At 31.3% G+C, this 27,220-nt stretch overlaps 1 protein-coding gene across 4 annotated transcripts in view; it reads left to right on the forward strand.

The window, feature by feature from the left end:
* The window catches only part of LOC148283356 (uncharacterized), a 101,998-nt gene that overhangs the window by 54,540 nt on the left and 20,238 nt on the right, over positions 1-27,220 (forward strand). For all 4 annotated transcript variants that reach the window (XM_088223640.1, XM_088223642.1, XM_088223641.1 and 1 more), the window contains one exon: positions 24,743-24,931. In XM_088223640.1, coding sequence (XP_088079766.1) covers positions 24,743-24,931 — 189 coding nt within the window. The remainder of the gene's footprint in view (positions 1-24,742; positions 24,932-27,220) is intronic.

Genomic DNA, 27,220 nt, shown 5'->3' on the forward strand with positions numbered 1-27,220 from the left:
GTGATATATTATATTTCCAGATTTAAAATTGAGGGTATGATAGTTAAAGAAGTGGGATTTTAGTTGGGATCTGAACTGACTGGGACTGTCGATGATTCGTAAGTTTGAAGGCAATTGGTTCCAGGCAGAGGGGCCGGCGGCGGCAAAAGCACGATCTCCAAATCTAGTGTTTGGGGACGGATTTCGACGAGTTTTCCTCTTCCTAAATCAAATGCTGACCTAAGAGTAGATTTTCTTTGACATGTATTTTCCTTAATACAAAGGTCCGATAGGTATTTTGGAGCCATTTCATGAAAGGATTTGAATACGGTCCAGCACAGCTTGTATTTTATTCTCTCTGGGCTTTTTAACCAGTGCAAATCTCGAAGATGTGAGATGTGAGAATATTTTTTACTCCCGTAATAAGCCTCGCTGCTGCATTGAAAACAGATTGAAGTTTATTAGTTTGATATTTTGGGAGATTTGCGTATATTCCATTACAGTAATCTAGACGCGAAACGACATAAGCATTTACAAGAGCTTTAGTTGCATCTATAGGAATATTTCTCCGCACGGATTTTATCTGTCGGAGATGGAAGAAACCAGCGCTTACCGTTTTATTGACCTGAGAATGAAGAGAAAGATCTGAATCTAAATGAACACCCAGTAGTTTAACATTTGTACTAGGGGTAAGATCACAACCTGTGTTTGAAATTGGAGATTGGTCTAAAAGGTGTTGTCGCTACATGTACATGATTTTTACGTGGATCGGCAAAAAAGTAGGTAATTATTGGCCCTAACATAAAAAACAAACAAAAAAATATTTTTGACTCGAAAAGGTGATATTAATTTAGATTTCCGTGGCTCTTAATTATTTTTGTGTTACTAGGTTGGATGAGTTCGGGCAAAGATATTTCAGGTTTCTGAGCCCCAAAATGTTTAGTTGCTGGTATAATAATTTCCAAAAACACTCTTAAATAATAAATGGTAAAAATTAATGTTGTATATATGTATAATAAATTAACTAGTACGTAGTAATGTTCTGGTTTATTTTGCATAAAAATGTCTGCCTTAAAACAGGTTGTAGGTACCTAGTTAGGCAGACTAGACATAATCCAGAAAAATCTATTACCTAATTTTTTTAACATTTTTTTTTTTACATTTTTTTTTTGCACTACAACAGGCCAGCAGTCCTAATTACAGCGGGCGGTGAATTATATCACAGAGCACCCAGGCTTGAGAAAAATCACATTTTATTTTTTTTGTTCTCACCGGGAATCGAACCCGGAACCTACCGTGCGTGAGTCGAGCGTCTTGACCACTACACCACGGAGGCCGCCAAAGTGGGTATGTAAAGTAGCCACTCAAACCAGCCAATGACATGTCATAAGCCCAGTAAATGCCATATTCCCTTCTCAAAAATGTTTTCCCTCTCTGTTGACATAAATTTAAATATTAAATATATTGTTCAAATATAAATAAGTGCTAAAGCAACGTATTCAAGTCTATAAAAAAATAGAACATAGCCTGAAAGTTTTCAGGATTAGACAGAACTGAAATTTTCCGAAGTTTCAGGATGGCTAGAGTTCCGGAAACTTTAAAATTGGGATGTCTCACATAATGACTTTTCTTTCTCAAGTTACTGGGAAGAACCCTACATTCCTGCGCGTACGTATTTAAAGGAAGAAGTGGCTTTCTTGTGGATTCAATACGTAGGATTGCTTTGCAACGAACACCTGCAGGATACACAAAGACATTGCGAGAAACTTTGTTATTTTTGAAGACTCGTTAAGCGTTTTCAAGGGGACTGTTTTGCTGTTATTGTTGACCTGGATAATTTTTGTACTCGCATGTAGCCGCTTTTTGCTCTTATTTTTTTTCATATATATTTCTTTAGTTTTTTAAATAACTGTCCAGGTTATATTTAGTTTTGTATGTATCTATTTAAGGGTAGTTAGTAATTCATTACTGCTCCTTATTTAATACTTACATTTAAATAAACGGCGCTACATCCATAATTATGACATTTATTTTTTGGAGACTTGAATGAACGACGTCAGAGTTTAAAAAAAAAAAAAAAATCTGAATCTAATTTTTACATACAAGTTTATCCATTATATTTACGGCCTAAGCCAATTACAACAGTTCAATAAAATCTATCGGTCCGACCAATCTAAAAATATATCGGGTTGTGGTCCTGTGGCTAGTGTCTCGGACTCACGGACCAACGGTCTGTGGTTCGAATCCCACTCTACCCCAGCTTGATTCCATTTTCTAATAGTGAGTTATTTGCAACTCGTTGAAAATGGCCCTCAAAATTAAATATTTTGGTAAATCATAAGAACGCAAATATTTCTTTTATAAAAAAAATAAATAATAAAAAAATCATATGTATTGTATAAGAAACTGAACAAAAAGAACATACAATTATGTAGCAAAGACAAACAAGGGCATTAAAATAATGATATATGCACAGAATTAATAATAGTCCTGGTAATAGTAGTAATAGATGAAGCGTAGAATCATATTTGAATACATCGGACTGTGCCTGAAAAACCCCCCTACTTTGTAACACAAATGTAAAATAATTATATTGAACAAAAAAACAACTTGTCAATTTCTTTCAAATTTTATTGTACACGAGGAAACATTGTTTGCAATAACAGAATAAATAAGTAAATGGTCATTTTTGATCAAAGTAATTTAATTAATGAACTTTGAACTTAAAATATAAAACAAATTTTATTTTACATAAAACGGATATATTTATGTCGTTCCAAATAATATTTGATGTTTTTTATATAATGTCGGTCGAATATCCGCCACGGCGTTGTTGAATCCGAGAGATCAAATATTCATTAGTTCTCTTATTATATGAGCACAGTAGGGTAAACAATTTGACTACCCCGGCAACACTAACAAAATGTCCGTTTTGTTTTTTTTGGCGATGAAAAAATAATTATTTTTTTAAATAATGCATTTGCTACTTACACATGCACTTGCTTTTTACACATGAAATGTGATCTCGTCCTGTTTCTCTAAGATCCCAGCAGTATTTCTACACTTAAAAACGACACAACACGGCATAGTTGAATTTAAATCGGAAGTTGCGTACTAAGCGACGCCTATTAAGAAACTAATGAGTCAAAACGTAAAACTACTCCTACTCCAAATACTTGAGTCGCCTTCTGTTTGATGCGCGTATGCGATTTCTGTACTATTCTTAATTCTATGGGTACATGTTAACAAAAAGCGGACTGTAAATAAAAACTAATTTCTTTCGGAAATATTTGAAGAAAGGAAAGGAACACGGAATATGGACCTACCTTTGATACGATGAGGATGTTCTTTAATTTTGGGCACTGGATGATGAAATTCACTTTATATCGTGCAACGATTTATGATAACGACGCGCGACGAATCCAAGAAAATTTTTGCAATCTAATGTATTATTAAAATGTTGTTTTGTTTTGTTCTTAATCCAAATGTATTAATTTTGTACATCTTCTATTTTGATGTAAGGTTATGTTACCACAAGGATGGGTCAAGGGAAGGACGTAAAAGAAAGGCAATCATCTAAGAATAATATCGATAAATGCTGTTATTTACTTAACAGTATACATCATCTCACACCGTTTTAGTATCGAAGAGATCTACAAAAAGCTGGAAGATCTATCCCCAAAGAATTCCAAGTTGTAAGAAAAATTGACCAATCTACACATTCTGGAAGTTGGGAAAAACGAAAGTTGCTATTAGAAGATTTTAAAAATAGGAGATTTTGACTTCTGGTTATGCGATTGGGAACATGAAAAGAAATTAATTGCAACATGGATGGTACATCACTTTATAGCATTAGGTATTTTGAAACCGTATAAAAGGTCCATCTCAGTTCTACATCTCTCCAATGAAAGATTTAAAGATTGCTCTATTTCAAAATAGGAATATTTACCTCGGACATATATTATAATGGACATAGACTTTAGTAAGTAAATATAATACAAGTAAACACAGTTTTTGCAACTATTCGTGTTTGCATTATGGTCATGAGGAAGAGACAATATCCGACAAAAGTTCTCCATACAATTTGCCAAACTCACAGTGAAAATAGAAAAGTTAATTTCAATTAAATTCGCTATTAAAAAAAAATAATTTGAAAAGAGTAACTCGTTTATTGACGAAACAAATTTCTTTGTAAATTAAAATTAATTTACAGACTAAAGTCGGCCATGTGGCGTAATGGTCAGAGCGTTTGCCTGCCATGCAAGAGGTCTCGGGTTCGATTTCCGACATTTTGATATGGAATATTCATTTAAAAGGGTGTTTTCAACCTAAAATATTTCACAGTCCTTGGACTGATACCTAAAGCGTAAGAATGATCATCTTACCGTCATGTAAAAAAAATTATCAAAATATGCTGCAATTGGTGTACCAATGCGATGCCCCATGGACCATTAAGTGCGGAAAGGGATTGATGATGATTACAGACTAAAGAAAATAAATACAAAATGCCCAAACTTGCATATTAATTGCTCTAGAAAATTATCCGTCTCTATTGAGACACCTGTGTATTCAATGCGGTCTCTGATAAAAATATTTTAAGATAACGTCTTTGAAAGGATGTTACAACATTTGCGAAAATGAAACATTCCCAAGTAAAGAACGTTCTGGGAGGAATGTATTTTTAGCTCTAATGCCTTCGGAGGGAGGATTCCCTTAACAAGGAAGAACTACCCACCCTTCCTTTTGAACAACCTTCTTAATACTTTTCTACTTTCTAATATCATCCTTACATAAGAATACAGTAAATTTTGTTCATATTTTGATGTTGTAACAACTTTTTCGACCATTTTATGATTTTCAATATTTATTTCAATTTTACGTACATATGTTCATATATAATTCGATTTACGTGCGGCTTTTAGAGAAATATAGATCTTTGCGCTGTGCGTGTTCGTAGATATTAAAATCTTCAATCTAATATGTAAAAAAGAAGTAAGAAGCATAAATGTTTTATTCATCGATCTACCAGGGTTGCATTCGAGGAGAATGCATTTACAAAAAAATGGAAAGATGTTGTTTTTTTTTTATTTAAAAGAAGTTTGTTTTTGAATGTTTACAAACAGCATTCGTTTTTTGTGGATCTCAATTAGATTTTTTCCTTAAATTCCTTATAATTTCTTCCCATCAATTTATTTTTAATGGATTTTTGGTAATACTAAAATAATATTAACTGACATTCAACACATTTTAAAAAATAGTATTCCTATATAAGTGCACCCCTGTTGTTGAGAAGAGCGAAGTTTGACATTTACAAAAAGAATTCCAAACTTGAAAAATATTCATTTTATATTTTGGAATTCAACCATAAACAAGTACCTAGCTACCCACTTAAATTCAATATTTGAATATTAATAATTCAGAAAAATTATGGCTGGTGATATTGCATTTTTTTTTGGATCTCAATCAGCGTGTCAAGTATTTTTAATTATTAACTCATATATATTCTTCTTGTTTTTTACGTCCGCTCTTAGAAGCATGTGGACATCACCAGTTGCCTTTAGGAGACCCTATCGCCAGCCAGCATTTTTGCCTCTTTGAACTCATAAATAAATATAAGTTATTACATCATTATAATGGAATTATATCGAGAATTGTCAATAAATAACTTAAATCAAGATCAAGTTTGCAAGACGTAAATCAACACAAAATATGTGTCCTACAAAAGGTTAAGGAACCATTTGTAAAATGTATATTTTCTGTTACATAAACATATGATATAATAGATTGCACGTTTTGAATCTAATTAAAACAATTAGTGGTGTGCCAATAAAGTTGAAAAACTATGAAGTCGTTGGATTTGGTCCAGCTTCTGTAGGGCTAAAGTTAATGAACTTTGATAGGGCAATTCACTTAACAACCCACTTCCCGTTTCCCGGTCTGGGCTGAAGTAAAGCGGCCATAGTACGTTATTGTACTCTGTACAGTACCTACGACACAAGTTTGTAGAAACGGTAAGCTTAAACTAGCACGGCAAATTGGGTCTAACGAAATAAAGAACACTTTGTATCCGGTATATTCCAACGGAACTGAATTTCAGGAAAGTTTCTGAAATATCAACCTTAAATACATTTTTTAATAAGTTACAATAATGAGTTCAGTGTCATGTGAAATTAATCATTAAATTTGTTTTCCTACACGTAATAATTAGAGAATTTAATTGTACTGCGAATTTTATTGAAATGTATTCAAGGTAGCCAGACTAGGTGCATTTTTTAGACAGGCGCCGCGGCGCAGTTGGTTAAACGGCCAACTGTGAAGACCCGTTGCAGGTTCGATTCCCGCCAGTTGCAAGAAAAAAAATTATCTTTTAATATAATTATGTATCCCCGTACTGCGGGCCAACTGTTTGTGACACCCGATTTTTATAATCCGAATCATTTCTATCAATCTTATATGTTATTCTTATTTATATATTATGTAGGTGCATATAATATGCATTTGTGTGTTCGTTTTGAATCAACGTTCGCGTATTGTCAAACCTTATTTTATTGTTGTCATTATTTCGTATTTACTGCATTTTGTGGTTACCTACCGTACTCGTATTGTATGGGACTCGTCGCACATTATTCATTCGATGTGTATCAGTTAAATTTTAAAATAAAATGCTTATTTTTTCAGAATACGGTTTTGAAATTTAACATCCTTTTTTTTTAAATTACAATTTATATCATTTCTTGATTTGAATTTTAACAAAAAGGTTTCTAACTTTTTACTAAGCTCTTTATTGTACCATTTTTAATACAATTACAAGTTTTAAACAATTATTTTTTTATACTTACGCACCCACACACACGCACCCTCTCCCTCATTCATTCACGCATACACACATTCACATACACATGAATACAAACGTCACACAAATACAATTACTAAACTTCTTTTCTTACATATTATGTGTCATTATATTTACAGTGGATTTTTAAAATTGGCTTTAGCATTGTTAAGATTTTTCTACTTATTTTTCTTCCACTCCTTGATTATGCAGATATTTGCTATCCAGATGCTAACTCTGAATTACTTGATAAGTCGGAACGATTGCAGAATGTTTTGTTTATGTTATATCTTTGATTTTCGCAAATTCGGCCACATAACCGAAAATCGCACGCAACTACACTAGCTTAGTATCACGCATAGAAGAAACATTCACATTATATCACTTCTTCACAATATTTTAAATAATCCCACTTCGCCAGTTTATCTGAGAGGCTCTTCCAACCTGTATCAAAACACGGACTATCTCTTCGTTCTAGTAACGAAAGTAACCTTTGAGACGCCCCTCCTATACTTACATTAAGTTTTAAATTATTTATTGACAATTCTTGATGGGATTCCACTGTAATGATGTAATAACTTATATTTACATATAAGTTATTATTAACATTTTACAACAGAGATGAAGAACATTTAAGAGAAGGTAATATAGAAGTCTAGGCATCTACAGGGCTTATGACCTGTCAATGGCTGGTTTTGAAAAAATAACATTTTCAGGCGTTGCCTTAGTATGTAGGTGAAATAATTCAATTAGATGAATCTCACCCGCATAAATAAAGGTTTCAGCTCTTTAACTTCACAAACATCAACAGATGAAAGAATTGAAGGAATATAGATGTTCCAATATGGGCAGAATGGTGAATGTTACACAGTGTGTAAAGTGGCCACTTAAACCAGCCATTGACAGGTCATAAGCCCTGTAGATGCCTAGACTTCTATATTACCTTCTCTTAAATGTTCTTCATCTCTGTTGTAAAATGTAAATATAAACAGCTCCCCAGGGAGTTGAATCCAGTCCTTGTCTACAAAAATTTGGACAAACTCAAAATATTGTTTATAAGTTATTATTTTAAAAATACTTGGTACATTTTCACTTATTTGTTTGACTGACATTCGCTAATAAGCGGAATGGAGAATGTTGTAGAATTCTACATAAAAGTGGCCACTTGAACCCAACCTATGACAGGTCATAAGCCCTGTAAACGCTCGAATATCCATAATCTTGAAACAAAAATTCTACCCATCTCTGTAGTGATATAAATAATAATATACCTACTCCCCCTTGGGATAAAAAACCCAGAATTGTGTGTGTATAAATATGTAAATATATATACATACCAAAAATATTGACTAATAAAGAAGTTTAAAACAATTTTTTAACAAAAGTAACAAATAGTTACCTAGATTTAATGACATGATTTTAATAGCAATAAAACAGTAATTCAAAGTAAACAGTATGTGAAAAAACGCCAAGTAAAATAATTAAATTAACTGCAAAAGAAATGACGTAATAGTTAAGTATGGTTGATTATGACAATAAGACTTAATCTTGCGCAAAATCCCTCGCTGCGTCAGAGGTAGTTTGTTATAAAAATTGTGGAATTTATTCGGTGTCCACTGCTTTAATACCAACAAACCGTTGAATTTTGTTGAAAGCAGAGTATTTTATTTTTTTAAATTTATTTATTCACACTATTTATCAAAATACAATTCCATGTTCACTTTGCCCAGCTAACAAGGGTACATACCCCGTTTCAAGCTAGGCAATTACATTTTAATATATTATAATAGTTAACAAATTAATATAGAGCACAGACAAACAAAATTTAAACTTATTCGGATACACATTTTGATTCATATACATACAGACATACACATATATACACACAAATATATAAATATACACATATATACACATGTACATACACACACACGTACATACACCCATGCGCATACGCATGCATACATTCATAAAAACATAGACAATTTATTTATGCGAAACTTCATGGTTGTCATCTATAAATATATTTTTTTTTAATTATTCCTTATTTTTTATATTTTATTTTTGACATCCAGTAAGGTTCTCCAATCCGTGGCATGCATCAACTTTTCTGACTCCCTACGACCAATGTCATGAAAGAGCGAGGTCAACACCTTCCGCAACTTGACAACACTCCCGTCTTTCCACGATTCTGGCAAAAGGTTATGGACCTTTTTGCCTACGTTATAGTGTTGTCTCGATGCCAGAACAGTGTTGACCCCTTCACTTAGTATCAGATCCCTATTAGAGTATCTTGTATTATGGTTGTGGTTGACGCTTGGGTAAATGTCTCTCTTTCTGTGTGTAACCACTACCGTTCTCAATAATATTCAATATTAATAATAATATTCAGTACTCTGAATTCTTTGAAGAGCAAGTCACTTGGATAACGAAATGTTTTTTTTTAAATGACTCGGATTAAAGATTTCTGTGCAATTGCTACAGGTTCAAGGTTATTATCACTGCACTAGTGGTGTTTAAAACAAGCTATTTCTGTAGTGGTGGTATACCGGAGGAATCCAATGTTTTACTCCAGCGATCTGAATATATGAACAGAATGACATTCAATTTTGCAAAAAATGTGACTTCCAGCCTTTCAGCTGTAAGGTACAGAAATTATAACAAATTAGACAATAATGTATTCTCCTTATTTTTTTTCTTTATTCCCTCGATTAAACAGTAAAAAGTGAAGAAAGTACTAATTTTCATCTACTCAAAATTCCACTTTGAAGGCTTGTAATCAAATAAAATTCTAAAAGCAAACACATCACATATCACGGGTGTAACGAGATTAGAGACTTAGAAGTTATTCTTGATAGTAGATTGCTGTTTGGGTCTCACATAAATTCTATCGTAGAAAAAGCTTACCAAATGCTGGACTTCATTTTGAGAATTTCCAAACCCTTTTAAAAACTCAATACGTTGAAGACTTGATACAAAACTTTTATACGCAGTAACTTGGAGTTTGCATCCATTGTGCAGAGCCCACAATACATAACAAACATTGAAAGGATTGAAAATGTTTAATTAAAAATTTTAAAATACCTAGATTATAAAAAAACAATAAAACGCGTTGCATTTGCAGTCAATCTACTAAACAAAATGTATCTTTCACCCTTGAAAATAGACGCACTATATCTGAATTATGCTATTTGTATAAATAATTAAATAATAAAGTAGACTCTTGTGACAAGAATTAAATATTTATTCCATATGCCAGTCTGTAGCACTAACTATGCACAACACTCTTTCTTCTATCGTTCTTGCTCAAACTATAATGCTTTTTTTTCATCTATTGATATATTTAACATGCCCCTTTATTTGCTAAATAATAAATTAAGACTCATTCTATCTGGCTGCAATACGCTCCCACTTGCCTTTAAATGATGCTCACGCTTAACACACACCTGAACACTTACTTCCACACAAATAAACAACAACACATTTTTACATTTACTCTCATACAAATACAAACAAACGCACTCCTTTGTTGTACCATAATTTAATAATACATTTAAGTTGAAAGTGAAAATTCTTGATGGAAGTTCACTGTAATTTATTATATAAATAAAAGAAAGAAGTGAAACTTTAATCCACAGATTTGGATTTGTAGATTAAAGTATCACTCGTCTTTTATTTATATAATAAATCATAATTTAATATGTATGGTTTTTTTTAAAGTTTATATTTGAAGCACTAACTTTGTGGTTATTCATTATAACAAAATAAATAAAACAACTTTGTTTTTAACCACTAATTTAAGATTTTAATTTAAATTTAATTAGTGGTTAAAAACAAATTAGTTTTATTTATTTTACTGTATGATTTTTTATTTAGAAACTTCGCTGGTCTGTCTTTAAACCTTATCTTTATTATGTTATTTAATCATTGTTGACTATATGTTTCTATAAAATAAATAAAAATATTTTGTAGAGCAGAAAACTTGATTTCTATTGAAGTTATATATATATATATAAAAAATAACCATTACCAATTTTTTTTTAATTTTACCATTTTTTTAACTTTTGGTTCTCATTTTAATTTGTAAAAAAACGAATACAACTTATGTTAACATCTAATATTACAATGGGAATATACAACATATATTGTTTAGGTTTTTTTTTAAAACTTGCTCGTCTTCACTAGTAAATCTAGTATTATATATAATATACTTAAAAGGGTAGGTCTGTGAATTGTGTACATCGCCAGTAGCAACATACGGACTAGGAACCAAGTCTGTGACTCAAAAAAGTAGCCAGAAACTAAAATGCACCTAACGATCCATGGAAAGACAGATGCTCCGTGTATGTCTAAGAGTCATAACAAGAAATAAGGATCCGGTTCGGCACCGGAGTCGTAGATATCATGCATCTCGCAGAAAAATTAAAATGGCAGTAAGCAGGACACTTGGCGAGCCAAAATGATGGCCGGTAGACACCCAGAATAATAAACTGGAGACTTGGGCAAACAACAGAGGTGTTGGAAGTTGGAAGGCCACAAAAAAGATGGGTCAACGACATTGCTTTGATAGTCGGTAGAACGCGAATTATAAAAGCGGGTGATGGGAAAGAGTAGAGACGTTTGGAAGAGACCTTTATCCAACAGTGGCCAGAACAAGGCTGAAGAAGAAGAATTTACAAAGCAATAAAAGGAATTGAAGGTTTTGAAGTTCCATTCACCCGCAGGACTTTATTCTTCATTCTGCTGTTTACAGATTTTTACTTCTGTTGCTTTGTACAAATACATTCTGTTTCCTTTGTGATACTGTCTAAATTGGGTAATAATGTTTGAGTATGTAGTCTATAAAGCAAGTTAGGGTTGGCAGAGCAAACTTTGACTTGTCTTAAACAGTTTTACGGCCGTAAAGTGTACGATCGTATGAGATAAACATCAGACTGGTGTGTATATGTACAAACGAGGACGTGTTGGAGATATTTTCTCTGAAATTACAAACTAAGATATAAAATATCACCTCCATAAAACGTTAAATGTCACCAAGGAATGAAACAATTATGTTTATTTTCTTAAAGCTATAAGTCTAAAAAAATAAGGAAATCATACGATTTAGTCATTTTTAAAGCTGTTTCTTTTTCGAAATTGCGCAATAAAAAAGTTTAAGTAAATATGCACTAAATAAAAGTAATATTTTTGTAAGGTATTTCATTTAAAAAATATACTTAAAAAGTTTATGTAATGTAAATATAATTACTTTTCGACTGGCAGATTATGCCTCTTAAAATTTAGAACAAACTTTAAAACATTTATTCTCATATAAAGACTAAATTATTATTACTAAGTACAAATTAAATATCAGAGCTGAGGTAACAAAATCCTAAATAAAAGAAATTCAAGCATTTTAAATTACACTAATTTTGTGCTATTTTTCTTTTAACCTAAGCGAAATTATGCCTTTAAAAAAATAAAACAGTTCAACTATTACAGATTTTTTTTGTTTTTAAGAAGGATGTTTTTATTGTAAGTTCGTAATTTCTACGGTAAGTTTTTAGCAAAATATTAATGCTCATGTGGTCCGTCGAATGGCGTTCAAATTTTACGAAAAACTTTGAAATGAAATATTTACAACCAAAATATTTGACTTCAAAAAAAATATATATATTTGATTCTATTAAAAAGGGTATGAACTAAAATCTTTTAGCTGCTTTATTGTTTAAACGATTATTAAATGCATCATTTCATCTCAAGTTAAAGAAAAATATCTCCAAATTTATGTAATTTTTTAAATAATTTTTTCATGTCGACCATGTTAGGAATCGAACCCGAGACTTGCTTGGTAGGAAAACACGCTGACCATTTGAGCACGAGGCGGACAACGATAAAATTAATTAGTGTTAATTTCTCGCAGTGATTTCATTATGAATTGTAATTAATTTACGAAAATAAATTCCTTTGTACCTACTTATTTATGAAATGTTCCAAATAACCTATGTTATAATAGAAATTCCAACCCCTAGTTCGTCACTACATCCCTTAAGTTATTGTGATTATCCCCGGCTATTTATAGCCTCCGGAGGAAAACTTATTTCCCTTCTCTGAATCTCGTATTCTAAGATAAACACGATCATATCTCAAAACCAACCCCTAACATTCAATAAGACACATCAACCCTGATGATAGACGCTGTACTGCTATTCGAAACGTCGACGAAGAGTCCAAACGGCCTCAGCGTAATAACAAATAAATGGTACCAAAAATCTAAGAAATATTTTTTTTTTAAATATTGCTCTCATTTTCTAAATCAGAGATGTAAAACTTTTTTAAAGAGGGCCAAAACTAACTGTTTATTTATTTATATTTTTTAAGTTAAGTTTAAGTTTTCTCTCTTCATAGTATAGTATTAAATTTTTTTTTTTTTGTTAATCTTTGCTTTTAATTTTTGTATAAAATTGTACGATTCAATATGTCCATGTATTTATAATTTTCTCAAACTGGACGGTTTGGGTAGGGCCTTTCATTCATTTGCTAATTACACATGAAATGTGATCCCCTCCTGTTTCTGTAAGACCCTAGCAGTATTTCTACACTTTAAAAGGAAACAACACGGCATAGTTGAATTCAAATCAAGAATTGCGTACTGAGCGACGTCTACAAAGAAACTAATGGGTCAAAACGTAAAACTACTAATTTATGAGTATTTACTATTTTGAAAATGGAATATTTTGTTTTATTTTTTATAACAAACGGCGATTATTTGCCAATGAACTGTATTTAAATAAATTTCATTTTCGTAAATACGAGAAGTACAAAAAACAAACCGGCACGAGCGTTGACTTAGAGATTACACACGCATTGACTTATGGCTGCGATAACTTAAGCATGTTTATTATTTCATTTAAATTATTTAATGACAATTCTTGGTGGAATTCCATTGTAATGATGTAATAACTTATATTTCCATATAATTTATTAATTTAAAAAATACTTGGTACACTTCCACTTATTTATTTTGACCAATTATTGGCCGATAGTTATTTGTGATTGAGCTACTAGATAATAATAACACCCGGGATACATAAAATACCTGGCGTTTGTGGCCCAGTAGTTAAGTAGAAAACATTGTAGAAGAGAAAGTACAATTTCAACTCTGAATTCTCTGAATTGGGTAAAGGAATTAGGTAACCGTTTTCCTTACCTGTTATTCCCAACACATTTATCGTAGATTACTCCCAAGCTTCTAATTCCAGATTATCTTCCCGGAGATACAACGTTCGCAATAGGGAGTTATCTAAATTATTATACTCCGTTTGTTATAACGATTATGACCTCACTACAATACGGCAGAAATCTGAAAAGTAACATAATATTAATAATTATTATAATCCCTATTACGCACGTTAAGAAAAAAATCATAGAACCCTTGTTAGTTAGTCCAAACAACATGTATAATTTTATGTATGGAATATGATAATAAATAAATTAAATTAAAAAAATAATAATAAAGGTTTCAGATCTTTCTCAAAAGTCAACAGATGGAATAGTTAGGGAAATGTGGATGTTTAAACAAACACACACAGTGCGTATACTGCCCACTTAAACCAGCCAAAGACTGGTCATAAGACTTGTATTTACGAAAGTCTAGTCATTAGACTAGACTTTCGTAACACCTTCTCAAAAATGTTTTCCCTCTCTGTTGCTAATTTTTTAGAGAAATAGGTTGGTTTAATATTTTTTTTAAAACATTTTGAGAAGAACGGATTTTTTTACAAGTCCAAAAAGGGTCCATAAACGGAACATGATTTATGGGATATTTGACCATTCAAACCTAAAATTTTGTCATCATAAGTAAGAAATGAATGTGTTTTTTTAGGGTGTCTTCTATCTTGATATTCAGGACACGTCAGCTAACACTTCCCAACTCAACTTCCCATTCAAACCTTTCTCCTATGTCCTTGTATATATTATATTACCTGAATACAAGGTTGTTTCCAATAGGAACTCAACTCAGTTTCCTTAAAACTAAACCGCACAAAAAGACTATTTATTTAACACTTTATTTACATATAGTATTTTTTTAATTTTTTTTTTAATATTTATTTTAATTTTTCAATACGTCCCAGGGGCATTTACAAAAATTATACAGATATGTACAAACATAATAAGTAATAATTTATAAAATAAACAACACTTTTTTTTGTATACATGTAGAAACAAAAAAGCATGCTGCAATGCAAAATAAAAAGTGAAACCTTGCATAGTAAAAAAGAAAAATAAATAAAAATAAGGAATTAAGAAAAATGTTAGAACTGAAAAGCAAATTATAAATAACTTGTTAAGAATTTAAGCAAAAAAAATAGTATTAATGTTAAAAACAAACAATAAAAATTAGTTTACAGTAAGTATATATAAGATAATAATATAATATTTCGTACACAAAAATATTTGATAAATTAATTTCAGAAAGAGATAATATAATAATAATACATACCAAAAACAGAAAAAAATGCATGAAAAAGAAAGTTTTATTACGACTTTAATAATTAGTTTTAAACAATGCATTTAAGAACGTTTTAAAATGAATAATTGTTGTATTAAAAATGTCTATATCACAAGTAAATTTGTTTGCTAAGGAATGTTATACATATAAGGGCGGGAAGAAATTCCCTTAGGGCATAAGGGACTTTCTTCCCACCAACCCAAACCGCTCAGTACATCAAAAACAAAGATTAACAACAATTTTTTTTTTTATTAACACTACTATGAAGAGAGGAGAGGGGATGGGAAGAAGAGAAAAAGGATTAATGAACATCTTAAATATTGAGATTGTGACATTTCAATCTTGACTTAAATGTAAATAAAGAAGGGGCGTCTCTGACACTAACAGTTACTAATGTGAAAGAGGAGTCAAAAAATAAAAGCAGTGAATGAATATTAAAAGAGTTCTCTCGTTTCTAGAACGAAGAGATAGTCTTTGTTGTGATAGAGGTTGGAAGAGCTCTTATTAAAATTGCGAATTGCGATTATTTAAAATGTTGTGAAGAATTTATTTTAATTTATTTAACCTCTAACATTAGGAAGTAGATTATTCCACAATCGAAATTCAATCAATTCCACAGAGTTGGTACGAAATCTCCACAAAATGTTGAACTTCTGTGATTTTTCATTATTTTATTATTATTTGTTGATAGAGACTATACTGCCGTCCTCACGAAGAGTTCAGCATCTAGCATTTTTGACGACATTTTGCTAAATACAGATTCGGAATCACTAAGAAAAGATATTTATTTTAGTCTTACTCGCGTATCAATATTACTTCAAGAACCATGAAATTCATGAAGCAAATCTGCAGACTAGATTTTCAGTTTATAATTATATTTAATTTAGTTTTATCTAAGTTTTATTTATCTTTTTAATTAAAGTGAAATTCTTAGTATGGAAATCAAATTAATCTCGCAGTTATTTCCTTTATTTTGATACATGGCAATATACTCGTAGAATTATAATATACCAAAAGACGCGTAGAATCAAGTTTGCATACATCGCGCTGTGTCCAATTGCCAAATGACCCCCCCCCCCCCCTGTACGACATCCCGCGTGAAGTGGCCGCGCCAAACCATGAACAATATAATATCATAACACAAACAAAAGATAAATTTGTGTTATGTTCTGTAATGTTTTACCACAAAAAATATTTTACTGACTGGACTAGACTGAAAACAGGTACTTATTATATATATTTTTAGGCAAACGTAAAAAAAATGTTTAACACTTTTTTTGATCGGGTTGTGGTCCCGTGGCTAGTGTCTCGGACTCACGGATCAAAGGTCCACGGTTTGAATCCCACTCCATCCCAACTTGATTCTTATTTTCTAATAGTGAGTTTTCAAGAAGAACTGCGCTAGAAATACCAGGCGTTACATTCAACAGTATGAAGGCTGACTGGAGATCGGATTTAACCTCAGTGAAAACCAAATGCCACCTCTACAACGCCCGCATAACACGTATTCTCCTCTACGGATGCGAATCGTGGCACCTCACTGGGTTTAAAACGGCAATATTCTGAGTTTTGAGAATAGGTGTCTCAGTTGTACGGTGGTTTGACTTTGTACGGAATGAAGTAATAAGAGAACGAACGCAGCAAACTCCGGTGACAAATATAATCAAGCGGAGGCGATACGGTCAGCTTGGCCATGTACTGCGTATGCCTCCTGAATGCATCAACTTGGCTTATCTACTTTACAAGGCATCAGGTTCACGACGTCCTAGACGTCTACTGATGACTGTTTGTCGGCAGTTCATGTCAGAACTACGAGACGCGAACCTGGCTTGAGAGGATGCACAGGAGCTGGCAACCGACAGAGATGCTTACAGGAACGTTGTGGACATCATTTGCTCCAACTAGGGAGCGGACATGAAATTTGTTGAATTGAAAACGGCCCTTAAGATTAACTATTTGGGTAAATCATAAAAACGCAAATATTTCTTTTGAAAAACAAAACTTTGTTTTTTAATACAGCATCTTCGTACTCTTAAAATACCGTCAGCAAAATATTTTAGATTACGGTTTCGTAAATAATCGAATTATTCGATTGTCTCGACTGGTTATTCGCATCACACATCACTAATGATGAGCTTCCGGAAGCTCCGACTTCCGGAGCGACGGACATAGGAAGTAAAAATACACAGGATGTAACTCGTTTCTTTAGATTGTATTTTTTGCCATTTACAACACAATTAATCACATTTAAGTCAATTCGTACGATGCTTCAAGTCAGATCAGAAGTACTAAAATATAATTACGAATCTTAGTCGAATTCTTTTTTACAATTAGCGTATTTTGATATAATTACTAATGATAATTTTATCTTCCCTGGCTTTTACACGTGGTATAAGGGCGAAATTAGTTTTCTCGTTAAGCAATAAGAAGTTTTCTGATAGAATGATATATTTTTTGGAATAGAAAGTAACCCGATCGATTGCCGGTGCTTCAACTATTGCTATGTAAAAAAAAACAACGATCCGTTAGTGAATGGCGATAGTTCATGGGCCAGGAAGCAGAGTGTTATTTATTCATTCAAAATTACACTCGTTTAAATATAAGTGATTTTATTAAGACTTTTTAGGCTATGCCCGTGTCTATATAAGTGTTATGGACAACCCTGAGTGTGTGTTTGATACGAGTGAATAGAAACATCTTAAATTTATAATGTAAAAGAAGGTTTTTTTTATAAAGAAACAGTTTTTTTTTATATTATTAATATTCAAAGCATTAACTTTGTGGTCCAACATTTTAATATTATGTTAATAAAATTTGTATAAAACCACTCACCGACTTATCTGTCTACCGGTTTCGAGACGTAACCCGTCTCTTCGTCAGGACAACAACACTACACCAACATGCAAATACCACTACACACCTTCACCATAGTAGATTTGCAAAAATATAAAATCGACATGCAGGTTAGACACATGCTTCACTTCTATTAAACATTTTTTATATCCCATTGTAGTGGTATTTGCATGTTGGTGTAGTGTTGTTGTCCTGACGAAGAGACGGGTTACGTCTCGAAACCGGTAGACAGATAAGTCGGTGAGTGGTTTTATACCAATTTTATTAAAATAATATTAAGTTTTTTAAAAATTTAGATTAACATATTACAACAGAGATGAAGAATATTTTAGAGAAGAAATAAGGAAGACAGGCATGCAGAGCTGAAACCTTTATTTATGCGAGTGGGATTCGTCTGACTTTACGAAAATCAACAGATAGAAGAAGTGAAAGAGTATGGTAACGGTGAATGTTACACATTTTGTAATGTGGTCACTTAAACCAGCCAATAATAATGTTTTTCCTCTCTGCTGCAATAAATTTAAATCTTGATAACTCCCTAGAGTGGAGTCCAGTCATGTCTACAAATTCGACATACTCAAAATATTGTTTGTATCAAATTCAATAAAAAGGATACATTTTATGAAGTAAGGCTACTAGCCAATGACAGGTCATGAACCCTGCAAATGCCTTGACTTCAAATTTTTACTATCTTAAGGGAGTAATCTAGTTTGATGGGTTCAAAAAATAGTTTTTTTTTTTTGCATAAATTGTTTCCTTAATATTATCTAAAATATTTATTTATTTATTTATTTTATTTCATTGGAAAGCCAACAGACATTTATACATTTATAAGAATCAATTATACAATAAATACATATCATAAAGTCCAATTAGAGGCTTCCACATAATATTGTTATTGTAAATGTTGTCACATAAAAATTATACATAACATAAAATAACTAATCATACAAAACTTATAATATTACCAGAAATGTAAATGAATATTGGTCACACAGTTGCACATTACAATAAATAATACAACTATAGTTGACCATACAGTGTTCATTTATTATGTGCCTACATACAGAACTGCACATCACCTGCATAATATAGGCTGCGGATTCAAGGCGCAACATCATAACTTTAATTATTTTTGGAAATGTCACTTTTAAAGGAAGTTAAAGATATGTTATTAATATCAATACAATTTAATTTTTGATTACACATATGGCAGGTTCTATTTACAAATGAATTTTGAAAAGATTTAGTTTTACATTTAGAAATTTTAAAAAGAGATTGGTTTCTGGTCTGCGTTACTGGGACTCTAAAATTAATAAGTGACAGAATCTTAGGGCAATCTATCATGTTATTCAAAGTTTTATACATAAAAATGGCATCAGCCATGTTCCTTCGAGTTTGGAGAGTTTGGAGTTTAGGTAAGTTTATAGACTCATCTGGACCTGTATTCTGAGTCAACCGTCTAAAATTGCAATACGATAAAAATTTTGATTGTATAGATTCAATTCGGTTAATGTATTTTTTGTATTGAGGGCTCCAAGCGGGAGATGCGAATTCTAATTGACTTCGAACAAATGTGAAGTAAAGAGTTCTAAGAGTGCGCGCATGATTGAATTCTCTCCCTATACGGAAGAGGAAACCTAACATTTGGTATGATTTTTTCACAATTGAGTTGATATGTGCCTCAAACGTTAACTTATTGTCAAGTAGAACCCCGAGATCCCGCATCTCATTAACTTTAGTAAGTACTTGATAGTCAAGGCAATAATTATGGATGATTTTAAAGTTGTTCCTTGTAAATGTGAGCACAGAGCATTTTTAATATTCAATATGTTGGTAAAGTGTTTTTTTTTTATTTGAAGCTATCATAAAGATACAGCAGTTAGTGGAGGCAGATATTCGGAGCGCTGGTATGAGTTGTAACAGTATTTTAAACTTCAAACGTGTTTTTCTCAATACTATGTACTTTCCTCCATCATATCTTGAGAACGGCTCAACAGATTCACTTCAAATTTATAGGGTCGACTCAACATATATAGACGCACGGAATGGTTTATTATCATCTCAAAATTTAAAATATTTCTTCTTTTTTTTTTAACTAAAAATTCATGAAATTCGAAATTTTTGTTCCGAAGTCTGTCAAAAATCCAATTTTCAAAATATTATTTTCATAATAATCCATTCCGTGGATATAAGCTTACAAATTAAAACGCCGTCAATTTTTTTTGGTTTTAGATAAGCAAATCAGCTGATTTTGTGGAGGGAGAGAGCGTCCATTTTTTCAATGGAGGTGTCTTCAGAGCGCTATAACTTTGGTTCTAATGAATATTTTTAGCTAAAAATTTATATGTATACTTTTAAAACACTTATAAATAAACGATAAAAACTCCAAAATTCTATCCTTTCATCGGTTCTCACAAAAAATGCAAAAAATCCGACCGTCAAACCAGAGAACCCCCTTAAATTGAATGTTTCCATCTATGTTGTAATTTGTGTTAAGAAGATTATAAGTTCAAAGGGATAAACTTAATGTTTCTTATGAGAGGCTTATGTTTGTAATTTCATTACTTAGAATTTTCTCTCAAATCTAAATTAAGATCATAATTCTTCAGTGTACTATCGTCTAAATCCATAATAACATAATAAGCTTCCAATTAAAACCATATGGATAGATGAATATTCACGCGATATACCTTAATCGTTTTAATAGCAGTCTAACCATTTTCGAGGAAGACTCGGCAGAATACAGTCTGTTCATTATTACAAGAATTTCCAAATAAACAAACCAGCCGCGTGATACCCGACGTAGGATTATCTATTTCACACATATCATCTAAATCCAAACGGCACGGTAAAATTATTGTGGATCGGCATGTATTAGATTCGTTGGTACCAATTGAAATTGGTAATATTTATATTTTTGTTTTTTTTTTTTTAAATATATAAAACTCCATAGTTAATGACTTTAGTAAAAATATCAATAAAACGCCTCGCAGCCCAGGAGTTAGGTTTTAATATTTCATGGCCAGCTCGAAAAACTTAGATTATGGCGTTAAAGTAATGGAAGCTGCAGATTTCCAAATTATACATCTAGTAAATATTATCACTGTAACTCTAAAATATTAGACTACCTCTTGTGCTTGGAGAGTGACTTACACTGTTGTAGTTGTTTATTTATAAGAGTTTATTTAATTTTAAATATACGAGTACAGGAGAAAAAAATTAAATCATAGGATATATAAAGAAAAAAACATGAAACAATAATTCATACTAATTAAAATTTAATGTAGTTTTTACACGCGTTCAAAAAATTTCTTTAGATTTACTTTATATTTATTTATTGATATATTATTTTAATAGTTTTTAGTTCATTAGGGAGATTATTATAATTTTTTACACCCTCGAAGACAAAGCTATTTTGACCATGACTTGTGTGGAATTTAGGAATTTCAATATTACGTTGGTATCTGAGTGACTTCTTCATCTCGAATTCGTGTTGGCCAGAACACCCAAGTTGAGAGGTGAAAAGGCCATTAAAAAATGCAGAAGAACATCTTAAATTCTTTTATTTTTTCTTCTATAAATTTGTATGATGAAATTTATTTTATAAAGAGTGTCTACTGTGAACCTTAAATATTTTAAATAGACTTTCCGTATTAAATGTTGAAGGTTTCTTTAAAATAACTTAATTATTATTATACTTTGGATGAAAAAGCGGCATGCTTTTCCTATCGGCATTAGACATTCATGGATTTTTGAACACAGAATCACTTCCGCGCTAGACCTTTTCATTAGACGCAGACAAAACGATGAAGCTTGGTTTTGGCCACGACGATTAACTGCTGTTTTTGAAGATTTGTCAACTCAATTTCACATTTATTTTATTTAAGGCACGTAACTTATCCCGCAAATATTGTAACTTTTACAGAATTTTCGTAGCGCCGCCGTCACAGTGAGCAAAAATCGTATTTTAATTACGCCTCGATAGCGAAACAACGCCGCTGTTTCAGCCAATGTTTTTTTGTAATAAATATTAGCGTATTTTTTTATTAAAACGCCATACTCCAAATTAGTCAAGCTGCTTGAGTTTAAAAGTTACCACCGGACACCCAGCATAATGAAATATCCAAAAACTGAAAACTGCTGACAAGCCGGTTTCGCGGTTTAGTAGGTTTCATTATTTTTCCTTTTATATTTTTTGTTCATGTTTACCTTCTTAAATACAAAAAAATAACTCCCTAGGGAGGAAATCCAGGCTGTCTGCAAAAATTTGGACATACTAAAAACACTGTTGATAAATATCATAGTTGGTCCATTGAATGGCCATCCTTTCAATTCTCCTCTTTTTAATGTATTTATCAACTCATCTATACTTTATTTCCTTTTTCTTTCTTCTTTCTTTAAAAAAAATAATAATTACATGTTTGGTGTTATAGTTATGATTTTATGTTATGTTATTTTCTATAATGATTTATGTACTTTTAACTATATAGTGTAAGAGTCTTCTGTAGCTCAACAAAAATAACTAAAAAAACACGCTAAGCATTTGAGCGATCACAATGAACAATAACGAACATGCTTAAGTTATCGCAGTCATAAGTCAACGCGTGTGTAATCTCTAAGTCAACGCTCGTGTCGGTTTTTTTTCTGTTTTCCTCGTAAATAAATAGTTCATTGGTGAAAAATCGGCGTTTTCTATAAAAAATAATACAATATATTCCATTTGCAAAATGGTAAAAAGTATCTAATAAAAAAAAGTGAAAATTAAATTACAATTACTATGGCGACTACTTCTTGACGTTTGGCTTGCTAGCCGCCGCGCCGGCTAAATGCAATAAATAGCGTGATAAATAATAAATAAATAAATGAAAATAGCAGTTTTGGAATATTTTCTATATTTACACCGGTGAAATTGAAATATATGATTGCGCAGTAGGGTTATACGTCACGAAACGTAAATATTTTGACATTTAATATTAGATGTTCATGGATTTTGCATTGTGATCGCGAGTACAATAAACAATCATAAATAAATAGCTAGTGGGTTTTGGGGCACGTTAATTTTACCCAAATGTTCACGCAATTTTCTAGTCGTCACAATAATTGGTGATTGATTTTGATAAAATGTTTTTACGATTAAAACACGTTGGATTATCGAATAATTTTTCATTGTTAATTTCTCGCATATATACTTCGCAACTGCTAAAAATGAACGGTCAAAACTAGTGTTTACCAAAATGGCGACCAAAAAAAGTACTTCAACCCTCCCGGAAAACACCCTGTAAAAAATAATAAACCGTAATAATTTTGTTAGATTTTCACGGCAGATCAGATTGATGATGCATTGCAGCGTCCATCATAAGGGTGGATGTTATTTGTGTAAATGTTCCAATTATTTATATTTTATTTTATTAATTTTTCACGCCCGTAAGGCTTTTACATACATAGAAGTTATATAAAACGAGAGTATATAAACAACATAAAATTTAAAAAATACAATTTTCAAAAAATTATTTTAAAAAAGCCGTAAAAGAGAGAAAAATATAAAATATAAAAATATAAAATATTTAAAATATAAAAATAAAACGCTGTAAAAGAAAGAAAAGAATATACCGTCAACTTGGTTCAGTTCAGTGCCGAAAAATCGGCGTTTATTGTAAAGCACAGTATTATTATAATCTTTAAATTTATTTCAACAGAGAGGGAAAACATTTTTGAGAAGGGAATATGGAAGTCTAGGCATTTACAGGCCTTATGATCTGTCATTGGCTGGTTTAAGTGGCCACTTTACACACTGTGTAACATTCACCATTCTGCCCATGTTTGAACATCCACATTTCCTAAACTCTTCCATCTGTTGACTTTTGTGAAGTAAGAGCTGAAACCTTTATGTTTTCCCTCTCTGTTGAAATAAATTTAAACATGAACAACTCCCTAGGGAGGAAATCCAGCCAGTCTGGAAGCATTTGGACATAATCAAACATTGTTATTATAATCTGTTTGCAAAAAGTAAAGAAGGTAAAAATATACAAATAAGCAAAATAAAAGTAAAATTAAAGCATTGGCAAAAATATTAGGCACTGTATATTCTCACTAGGTATAGTAAATACTGTTCTGAGGTAGACAGCATTTTAAAAAATATATAAAATACAGCATTTTTTTTAGAGATGTCTAAAGGTAATTGATACAACATTGAATAATATATAAAAATATGATAATCTTAACAAAAATTATGGAACCAAAAAATTACAACTGTCAGAGTATATGTAACTGAAAAAATATATGAAACTGAAAAGATATATGAAACTGAAAAAATATATGAAACTGAAAAAATATATTAAACTGAAAAAATATATGAAACTGAATAAATATATGAAACTGAAAAAAAAACTCATTAAAATGTATAAACTGATAGAAAGTGGCATGGATATGGCACCTTTACCTACTTCTACCGATTGTTTGAAAACGTAAATTAAATTGAATCATTAATGCACCACGTCGCGCGTCCATGCAGCAAGATACTCCACACAGCATTTGACCAATTGCTTTCGAATGATTAATCATTAAAGTTGTTATTTTTCTTACAGATGTTGATGGCGCGTTTGCAGAAAGAGCGAGACACGTGCCAGGAGGAGGTGACAGGGTTACAGGAGAGGATAGAACTCCAAGCTACACAGCTGTCCAAGGCTATAAGGGACAAAGACTCCATGGTCACAGAACTAGACGTGATCAAGGAACGATGGGACAAGGCACATCTACTACATCAGAAACTAACGGTAAGTTATTATGACTTTAAATATGTTTCTTACTATGTATTCTGTTTTTATTTCGCATTTTACTGAGTTTCAAAATATTTTTATAGACATATTTATATATTTTCAAGGTTTTTTACTATGTTTTCACTGCATTTATTACTTTGTTTTTATAATTTATTTTTTTTGCTACGTTTTTTTTACTACATTTTTACTATGTTTTTACTACATTTTTATTATGTTTTTACTACATTTTTACTATGTTTTTACTACAATTTTACTATGTTTTTATTACATTTTACTATATTTTTACTACATTTTTTACCATGTTTTTACTCCTTTTTTTACTTTGTTTTTCACTTTGTCCTGTATCTCTATAACTGTTTCTATAAATTGATTACTGTTTTTTATATTTTTTTGACTCTCTTAGAACGGGGTAAATAACCCTAGCTAACTGTCTAAACAGTCAAAGCAACTTTACATAAATTATAATTTTGTGTATGTAATGTAAAGATAATAAATAAATAAATAAATAACACGGTGATGATTAAAGAAAAGTTTTCCATACTTTTTTATTCAGTTACTGTGCCAGATTTGCTAACCAAAATAATAATTATATTATTATTTATTTATTAACGGACTTACATTCCAGTCCATTCAAAGAATGACAAATATATATCCTTACTATCGGACCTGATAGACGTTGTCCTGCCCACGCTGGCTTGCCTGCTATGAGCTGGTTCACCAAACGTATTATTGATAATATAATTTTCGGTAAATTATATATATCGTGGGCATACAAGAGAAATTGACCAAGTGACAAAATCAATAATGTTCAGGAGAGCCATTTTAGTGTTTTTCTAGAGTTCAATTGCTTCTCAAAGATCAGATTTTTCAAGTAGGTGGTTAGTAATTTTACATTATATTTACGGTACTTTCAACTTTAATGTTAAGTATAAACGTATTTAAAAAACATTTTCACTTTTATATAAATAAAAAAAAAATTAAAAACTTAGTCAATTTTACCTGTAAAATTTGTCATGAAATTTGACAGATAATCATTTTTGTTTCGTTCATTGAGGGAGGCAGTATTTTATATTATAACTATAAATTATTTGTTTGGGATTTTTTATTCCAATAATCCATTTTTTATGTTTATGAAGGTTAAATAAACAAAAAAATACAAAATAAATGAAAAAGAACAAATAAATAAGAAGTATTACGTATAAATCTAAAGAATAAATTTTATAAATGAATTTTTTATTTTAAAAAAACGTATCTGTCAGATACAAAACGTATACTAACTTACTATTTACTAACTACTAACTTCTAACTCTTACTAACTCTTCACTGATGTCATCACCTACAAGCAAAATTTACTAACTGTTACTTGGTCAATTCTTTGGATCTTAAATTTACTAATAAAAGTGACTATGTGAGTTGGTCAGTTTTACTTGTCGAAAATCTGTGAACTTCTATCAAATGGTCACATATTTTACTTTTTTTTTTTTTTGTGTAGTGTCGGATCGACTTGGCATTTTTACCAGTCAAGCATTATGCTAATACGATGTCAAAAAGTCAATAATCTCAATTTCGTCATTTTTGCAAATGTTCACTTTTACTTGTATACCCACGATATATATTTGACATTTCAATCTTTTCGTTTCGTCGTTGGGTGATTTGCCGTTGCCCAAAGCAAAATAAAAAAAATGCAATATCACCAGCCATACACATAATTTTTCTGTACGTGTTATGAATTATTAATATTCAAATATTGAATTTAAGTGGGTAGCTAGGTACTTGTTTATGGTTGTATTCCAAATCATAAAATAAATATTTTTCAAGTTTGGAATTCTTTTTGCAAATGTCAAACTTCGCTCTTCTCAACAACAGGGGTGCACTTATATAGGAATACGATTTTTAAAAATGTATTGCATGTCAGTTAATATTATTTTTGTATTACCAAAAATCCATTAAAAAGAAATTAATGATTGAGATCTACAAAAAACGAATGCTGCTTGTAAAAAAACAAACTTCTTTTAAATACAAAAAAACAACATTCTTCTATTTTTTGCACATGTATTCCCCTCAAATGCAACCCTGGTATATCAATGAATAAAACATTTATGCTCCTAACTTATTTTTTACATATTAGATTGAAGATTTTAATATTTACGAACACGCGCAGTGCAAAGATCTACATTTTTCTGAAAACCGCGAGTAAATCTGTTAAGCTATTTAAGAGGAGTTCAGTGACATCACACGTACAAAATAATTATAAATATAAAGATAATACGCACAGGCACAATTGAA

Source organism: Micrasema longulum, unplaced genomic scaffold (assembly GCF_059751315.1).
Source record: "Micrasema longulum isolate JH-2025_06_02 unplaced genomic scaffold, ASM5975131v1 h1tg000244l, whole genome shotgun sequence".
In the NCBI taxonomy this organism is placed as follows: domain Eukaryota; kingdom Metazoa; phylum Arthropoda; class Insecta; order Trichoptera; family Brachycentridae; genus Micrasema; species Micrasema longulum.